Source organism: Neophocaena asiaeorientalis, unplaced genomic scaffold (genome assembly GCF_003031525.2).
Source record: "Neophocaena asiaeorientalis asiaeorientalis breed wild unplaced genomic scaffold, Neophocaena_asiaeorientalis_V1.1 scaffold223, whole genome shotgun sequence".
NCBI classification, from domain to species: Eukaryota; Metazoa; Chordata; class Mammalia; order Artiodactyla; family Phocoenidae; genus Neophocaena; species Neophocaena asiaeorientalis.
Genome location: NW_020175045.1, coordinates 3,540,039 through 3,548,866, shown reverse-complemented (window position 1 = coordinate 3,548,866; position 8,828 = coordinate 3,540,039). Strand labels below are relative to the sequence as shown.

General features: G+C 52.0%; 1 protein-coding gene across 3 annotated transcripts in view; it reads right to left on the bottom strand.

Moving 5' to 3' along the window:
* ADAP1 (ArfGAP with dual PH domains 1) overlaps window positions 1-8,828 on the bottom strand; it is a 73,853-nt gene that overhangs the window by 23,392 nt on the left and 41,633 nt on the right. For all 3 annotated transcript variants that reach the window (XM_024763547.1, XM_024763548.1, XM_024763549.1), the window contains exon 3: window positions 335-426. In XM_024763547.1, the coding sequence (XP_024619315.1) occupies window positions 335-426 (92 nt within the window). The remainder of the gene's footprint in view (window positions 1-334; window positions 427-8,828) is intronic.

Here is an 8,828-nt window from a genome sequence, read left to right as displayed (position 1 = left end):
GGGAGGGGCGTGGAGAATGGCCAACCAGCCCGGAGGGGGAGCCACTCAGGGACCAGGGGGTTGGGAACCCAGGTGGGGTGCAGATGGGGACACTGGGGTCAGTGCGGGGGCTGGGGTCCCACGGGAGTGGGCCCCCTACCTCCCCAGGTCCACACCCGGCGCACCAAGAACCAAGACCAAGCGGAGGACAGCCTGGACGGGGCCCCCAGGACACAAGGCCGGCGCCCACCTTCCCCCACCCCGGCCTCCAGCCCGCCAGCGGGTCGTCCGGAGCCATCTCCAGAGCCTGCGGGCTGTTTACCAGCGACCGTGACAGAAGCCCTTTGTTACTCACTGGCAGTCGGAGGCCGAGGGCCGGTAGTAGAAGGGGGGCACTTTGGACTCAAATGCGGCTCTGGCGACATGGTTTCCGCGGGAGGTCATGAACTGCAAGAGAGAGGGTGGGTCAGGGCCCCAGAGGCCAAGGCCGGCTGACCCCAGGGCCCTGGCAGCTCAGCGCCTGGAAGGGAGGGAGCAAGGGTTAGGGGACTGCCCTTCCCCGCAGCTGGCGGGGGCCAGGTGCCTCCAGAACGGGGCCCTCCTTGGACGAAGGCGCTTGCCCCTGGCCTCACACGAGGCCTGGCTTGTCCACTCTGCCTGAGCGGCACAGGAGAAGCCCACGTTCCTGTAGGGCAGCCACGCTGCAGAGACCAGACATGCGGCTGAAAGCAGTTGGGGGGGGGGGGGGGGCGACGGGGAGCCTCTGGAGCAGCTGCCGTGCGGGGCGTCCCGGGCCCAGAAACTGCACGTCCAAAGGCCCTGAGGTGGAGCGAGCTGGGCACACTGGGGGAGACGCCCTGCCCTGGCCGGCGTGGGCGGGGGCCTGACCACAGGGGCCTCAAGAGCAGGGAGCGAGTGTGGGCTGCTGGTGCCCTAACCCCTCCCTCTAAGTCATCGCATCTGAGGACCGTCTTGCCGTGGATGTGGACGATCAATGGGGAAAAAATCACAAACAATAAGATGCTTCAGCGAAAGGCTAGCACCAGCTTAGAATCCTAAAAGCGACGGCTTTTCTATACAAAACACTGATCTGCTCAGAGGTCTAATAGGAGGAAAGGCCGCCGCTAAGAGCAGGTGGACAAAACACCTAAGAACTAGCTCTAATGAGGGTCACTCAGTCTCCATGAAGAAACTGTCCTGTGCTCCAGGGCAGCAAAAGCAACTCCAGAGACATACCAAGTTCGTGGTCGGGGAGACAGAAAGCATGCTGTCTCCCTGTGTTGGTCTATTTTTAGCAATTCTCAAAAAAAGAAAACCAGGAATAGAATTTTCAAGAGCTATTAGCAAAGATTCTAAAGTTCATTTTAAAGTTAACAAGCAGAAGCATCCTAGAAAATTCTGAAAATGAAATGCTTCCCGCCAGATATTCAAGCCTGTTGTGATGCTACTATGAGTCAAACAGTACTGACTAGAAAGCCTGAAAGGTCCAGAAAGAGATCCAGTGGGATCTAGTATCCGACATTAAACAGGTTTAGCAGGACAAGTGGTGTACAACAGTGGTAACATCTCAGATCGACGGGGGAAGTGCCCATCACTTGATAACCAGTAAGAAACTGGAAACTACTGGAGAAAAGGGGGTATGCCTTTCAGCAAAGTAAACTCCAACTGGATTCAAGACTGAATTTCCAAAGTTAGACAATACAAATAGTAGATGAAGGGAATTCCCTGGCGGTCCAGCGGTTAAGGCTCCACGCCTCCACTGCAGGGGGCACGAGTTCAACCCCTGGTCAGGGAACTAAGATCCCGCATGCCGTGCAGCGTGGCCAAAGGTAGATGAAAATCACGGGATGATATAAAAAATAATTTTAGGAAAATATGGAAGGAAATCTTCATGACTTTGGGTTAGGAGTGGTTTCTTAGAGGTGACACCGAAAGCACAAGTAACAAAAGAAAAAAAAATCAATGGAACTTCATCAAAATTAAAAACTTTTGTGTTTCTAAGGATACCATCAGGAAAGTGAAAAGATTTATGAACCTTAAAAACACGAGGCTCATGAGAAACGGACACGAAATGCCACACAGCATAGGACTGCTTTTGTATGAAACACCCAGAACAGGCAAATCCAGAGACAGAAAAGCCAACTGGGGGTCTCGGGGTGGGGAGTGGCCACGAAGGGGGACGGGTCTCCCCTGAGGTGAGGGGAATGTTCTGGAACGAGACAGAAGTGACGGTTGAACAAGACTGTGAATGTGCTTATTTATTTTTTTACTGCAGTGTAGGTGACATACAGTATTGGTTTCAGTTGTACGGCATAGTGGTTCGACATTTATACACGTTACGAGACGACAAAGTCATTACAACATTGTTGGCTGTGCCCCCTGTGCTGTACGTTACATCCCGTGACTTACTTACCATGTGACTGACGTTCACGCCACTAAGTATCCTGCACCTACTTCTTCTGTTCCCCCGCCCCCTTCCCTCTGGCAACAGCTGTTTGTTCTCTGTACCTTTGAGTCTGTTTCTGTTTTTTAATATTTGTTAATTTTGTTTTCCAGATGCCACATGTAAGGGAGATCATATAGTACTTCTCTGTCTGTGTCTGACAGATTTCACTTAGCATAATACTACCCTCTAGGTCCATCCGTGTTGTCGCAGATTGTAAAATATCGCTTTATTATGGGTGAGTAATATTCCATTGTATATATACACCACATCTTCCTTATCCATTCATCTGTAGGTTGCTTCCATATCTCGGTTATTGTAAATCACGCTGCAGTGAACACGGAGGTGTGTGTATCTTTTTGATTAAAAATGTTCTAGTAAAAAAAAAAAAAATGTTCTAGTAAACACCCAGGAGTGGGATTGCAGGATCATATGGTAGTTCTATTTTTAATTTTTGGAGGAACCTCCATACTGTTCTCTGTAGTGGCTGCACCAACTTACATTCCCACCACCAGTGTAGGAAGGTTCCCTTTTCTTTACATACTCTCCAGCATTTATTACTATCATTATTTTTTAATGAATTTACTTTACTTATTTATCTATCTTTGGCTGCGTTGGGTCTTCACTGCTGCGCGTGGGCTCCCTCCAGTTGCGGCGAGCAGGGGCTACCCTTTGTTGCGGTGCGCGGGCTTCTCACTGTGATGGCCTCTTCTGCCGCGGAGCACAGGCTCTAGAGCACAAGCTCAGTAGTTGTGGCTTGCAGGCTCTAGAGTGCAGGCTCGGTAGTTGTGGCGCACGGGCTTAGCTGCTCCGCGGCATGTGGGATCTTCCCGGACCAGGGCTTGAACCCACGTCCCCCGCGTTGGCAGGCGGATTCTTAACCACTGCGCTACCAGGGAAGTCCAGCATTTATTACTTGTAGACTTTTTAATGATGGCCATTCTGACTGGCGTGAGGTGGTACCTCACTGCGGTTTTCATTTGCATTTCTCTAATAATTAGCGACAGTGAGCGCCTTTGCATGTGCCTACCTATTGGCCATATGTATGTCTTCTTTGGAAAAATGTTCAGGTCCTCTGCCCATTTTTTTTTTTTTTTTTTTTTTTTTGTGCAGTACGTGGGCCTCTCACTGTTGTGGCCTCTCCCGTTGCGGAGCAACAGGCTCCGGACGCGTAGGCTTAGCGGCCATGGCTCACGGGCCCAGCCGCTCCGCAGCATGTGGGATCTTCCCAGACCAGGGCACGAACCCGTGTCCCCTGCATCGGCAGGTGGACTCTCAACCACTGCACCACCAGGGAAGCCCACCTCTGCCCATTTTTAATTGGACAGTTTCTTTTTTTGATACTGAGTTGTATGAGTTCTTTGTATATTTTGTGTCATAACCCTTATTGCCTAAATTGTTTGCAAATATCTTCTCCCGTTTGGTAGGTGGCTTTTGCATTTTGCTGACAGTTTCCTACGCTGTGCAAAAGCTTTTTAGTTTGCTGTAGCCCCATTTGTTTATTCTTGCTCTTGCGTCCCTTGCCTGAGAGACAGATGCAAAACGATATTGCTAAGACGGATGTCAAAGAGCATATGCTGTCTGTGCTCTCTTCTAGAAGGTTTATGATTTCAGGTCCTATATTTAGGTCTTTAATCGATGGTTCCAGGTCTTACACTTAGGTCTTTATCCGTTTCGAGTTTACTTTTCATATACGGTGTAACAAAGTGGTCCAAGTTTCATTCTTTTGCATGTGGCTGTCCAGTTTTCCCAACACCATTTATAGAAGAGACTCTCCCCCATTGTATGTTCCTGTCTCTGGATTATTCGCTTCATTTTTTAAACATTTATTTTATTGAGAACTTCCCTCGTGGCACAGTGGTTATGAATCCGCCTGCCAACGCAGGAGACACGGGTTCGAGCCCTGGTCCAGGAAGATCCCACATGCCACGGAGCAACTGAGTCCACGAGCCACAACTACTGAGCCCGCGAGCAACAACTACTGAAGTCCATGTGCCTGGAGCCCATGCTCCGCAACAAGAGAAGCCACCACAATGAGAAGCCCACACACCACAAGGAAGAGTAGCCCCCGCTGGCCACAACTAGAGAAAGCCCGCGCGCATCAATGAAGACCCAATGCTGCCAAAAATAAAATTTATTAAAAAAATTATTTTATTGAAGTATAGTTGATTTACAACGTTGTGTTAGTTTCTGCTGTAGAGCAAAGTGATTCAGTTACACATATTGTATATTCTTTTCATATTCTTTTCCATTAGGTTTATCACAGGATATTGAATATAGTTCTGTGTGCTGTACAGTAGAACTTTGTTGTTTATCCATTTATACATAATAGTTTACATCTGCTCATCCCAAACTCCCAGTACTTCCCTCCCCCAGCTCCCCTCCCCTCCAGCAACCACGAGTCTGTTCGCTATGTGTGTGAGTCTGTTTCTGTTTCATAGATAAGTTCATTTGTGTCGTATTTCAGATTCCACATATAAGTGATGTCATAAGGTATTTGTCCTTCTCCTTCTGACTTACTTCGCTTGGTAGGATCATCTCTAGGTTCATCCATGTAGCTGTAAATGGCATTATTTCATTCTTCTTTATGGCTGAGTAGTATTCCATTATATACATGTACCACTTTGATTGTTCACTTTAAAATGAATTTTATGTTACATGAATTTCACCTCAGTAATTGAAAAAATTACATAGCTCCTTAAGAATATAAACTGCACTTTTTGCATTTTAAAAATATTTTAGGGCTTCCCTGGTGGCACAGTGGTTGAGAGTCCGCCTGCCGATGCAGGGGACGTGGGTTCATGCCCCGGTCCGGGAGGATCCCACATGCCGTGGAGCGGCTGGGCCCGTGAGCCATGGCCGCTGGGCTTGCGCGTCCGGAGCCTGTGCTCCGCAACGGGAGAGGCCACAACAGTGAGAGGCCCGCGTACCGCAAAAAAAAAAAAAATTTTTTAAGTAAAGTTAAAATACAATCAACAGGATGAGAAGAACTACTTGCAAATGCTAAATCTGATGAGGGATTTGTGTCCAGAATACATAAAGAACTCAATAATAAAATCACCTAACTCAATAATAAACAGACAACCCATTTTTAAAACAGGCAGAGGATTTGAATAGACATTTCTCCAAAGAAGATACACAAAAAGGGACTTCCTTGGTGGCGCAGTGGTTAAGAGTCTGCCTGCCAATGCAGGGGACACGGGTTCTATCCCTGGTCTGGGAAGATCCCACATGCCGTGGAGCAACTAGGCCCGTGAGCCACAGCTACTGAGCCTGCGCTCTAGAACCCGTGAGCCACAACTACAGAGCCCACGTGCCACAACTACTGAAGCCCGCGCGCCTAGAGCCCGTGCTCCACAACAAGGGAAACCACCACGATGAGAAGCCGGCACACCACAATGAAGAGTAGCCCCCGCTCGCCACAGCTAGAGGGAGCCCGCGTGCAGCAACGAAGACCCAACACAGCCCTAAATAAATAAATAAATACATTTATTAAAAAAAAAAAAAAAAGAAGACACACAAATGGCCAAGAAGCACATGAAACGATGCTCAACGTTACTCACATTAGGGAAATGGGAACGAAAACCACAAGACCCCGCCATGCACCCAGCAGGACGGCTGAAGTCAGACAGATGGCAATGGATGCTGGAGAAGACGCAGAGAAACTGGAATCCACATGGATCATTGGTGGGCATGGGCAGCTGTGCTGGGAAAAGCCTGGCAGATCCCCAAACATTAAACACAGAGCCACCGTAAGGCCCGGCAGTGCCACTCCCTTCTGAGAGGACTGAAAGCACAGAAATGTTCTGAGCAGCATTGTTCAGAAGAGCTGGAAAAACAAGACAACCCAGGTGTCAATCAGCTGGGGAACGGATCAACAAGATGTGGTTTCCATGCGATGGAAATGACCTCGGCCATAAAAAGCAATGAAGTGCAGCCACCTCGATGACGTAGATGAACCTTGACGACATGGTGCTCAGTGAAAGAGGACACAGGAGCCGCACGTGGTGTGATTCCACCGACTCGAAGCGTCCGGATCAGGCAAACCCATCAAGACAGAAAGCAGAGGTCCTGCTCTCAGGAGGAGCTGGGGTGGGGAGAGTGCTGGGGAGTGGCGGCTAGTGGGTACAGGCTTATCTGGGGATATGAAAATATTCTGAAATTAGATCGTGGCAATGGTTGCACAGCCCTGAGGATTCATGAAAACTACTGAATTGTACACTTTAAAAGGGTGAGGTGTATGGTGTGTGAATGACAGAAATCAGACTGTTGTGAGTAAAAATAACCTGAGGGTAGGGCAGCCTATCCAAGTGTGCTGTAAACCCTACAACCACAAAAGGCAAGGTGGATAAATGTGATTACTTCAAAGTAAAAACGTTTCCACTGCAAAAACCACCATGAGCAGAGTCAAAAGACACCCTTGAGAAAAACGCCTTCACCTACCGTCTCTGAGGGCTGCAGCCCTCCTACGTAAAAACCCCCGAGAAAACGGAAGCAGCTCACAGCAGCGGCCCGGGGCCCGGAAATTCACAGATGGCTCTGAAATGTCTCCTAAGACGCTGCACCTCACTCAAGACGAGAAAAGACCCTACTGGGAACAAGGGTTCACCTCTCTGTCGGCAAAGACGGGTCCTGGGGGACAGGGGCCGGCAGGAACGCGGGCGAACGCTCTCACACGTGCGGGCACAGGCGTGGCTATGAGGCGGAGACTGGCAAAATCCTTAAAACTAGTCACAGAGCCTCTGAACTCCCCTTCGAGGAATGTGAGCCCCGTCGCTGCCCCCCCGCAGGAGGTGATGCTTCCGCCGGCCCGGTGGTCACGGTGGGAAGACCCCCTGCGCCCTTGTGTGCACACAGGAGCCTGCTGGGTAACTGGGACTCTCCAGGCAGGGGTGCGCTGGGCAGCCACGGCCTGAGACACATGGCCGTCCCAGGGGCACCCGCATTCCCCGGAGTCTGTGCACATGGACACGGGGAAACGCCCCAGGGTCCGCCACCCGTGACCGTGGTCCGTCCACACAGTGGGTGTCACTGGGCCTTTATAAAGGGGGGGAAGCGCTCGCGTGGTGGCTTAGGCCTGGGGGAGGGGTGGGAGCTGAGGGCTCGGGGTGCTTCCTGAAGTGATGAAAATGTTCTAAAATTAACTGTGGTGACGATTGCTCAACTCCGTGACTGTGCCATAAACCGCTGAACTGGGCTTCAAAGAGCGAGTTGTGTGCCTTGTGAATTATATTTCAATAAGCTTCTCTAAAGGAGATGCTACAGAAAACTACAAAGTTTGGGGGAAAAATCATGAAAAGAAACAAAAGGAAAAGGCACGGACGAGGGTCCCGCGCGCCTGGCCCACAGCCAGGGCCGAGCTCCCCGCATCACAGCCGCCCTCCTGGGAGCGGGCCTGGCTCACGCAGGCTCAGGACCCCCAGCCAACCACCAGCCCAAGGACTCACGGGCAGAGTGAGGGGCCCCGGCAGGCCCCCGTCCCCACCGCCCCACCCCACCTTGGGGCAGGGGTCCAGCACCCTGCAGGCCAAGCCCTGCCAGCCCCTCGAGGTCACCTCTGTTTTAATGGCGGAGAAGAGGGGCAAACGACAGAAAGGGGATGAAGGCCCCTCTCAGCTCCCAGCGCCCACGTCCCACGCCTGCACCACTGGCACCAACCCGGCCTCTCTTCGGACCTTCTCACGAGCGTTCGCAGGTGGAAAGCAGAGCTTTCCTGGTGGCACCCGTGTCCAGGACCCTCTCCCTCTCTCCTCAAGAGGCATCACACCCTGCGGGGCGTCAAGGCAGCCTCCGCCTCCACTGTCTGACCACTGGGGTGAGGGTGCCTCCAGCCACATGTGTGAATGTTCCACGTGCACAGGGCGGCTTCGTTACCTGCAGACTGACTTGGCAGGAAGGCCTGGGTAGGCCCGGGACTCTGCATTTCTAACAAGCTCTGGGGAGGCTGCTGCCACCAAGGCTGCATGGACAGCAGCAAACTGCTACTCCCGGAAGCAGTGGGGAGCACACAGGGAGCACCGAGCCTGGATCCCCAGCCCTGAGGCAGCCACCGGCCAGGGAACTCCTCCTCTCGCTGGGTGGGCACGGTCACCACGCCCCCGACCCCCTGACCCTGGAGTCAAATTTGAGGAGTTAGGGGGCCTGCCCCTCGGCTCCCACACATCTCCCCGCAGCCTCCGTCAGGGGTCAGGCCCCACCCGGGCAGCCTCCACAGCCACAGCCCTCTGTCTGGAACTCACTACCCCAGGCTGTGCCCTGCTCTCACCTTCAGTCAGGCTGGGGGGCCCTGCCTGCCACCTCGGCCCAAGTCACCACCCCCTGCCCACCAGCAACCTGCGTGTCCCCCTCTCTAAGGCCTTCTCCAGGGGCCAGCCACTCGCCAGGTCCCCCATAGCAATTGTACAAT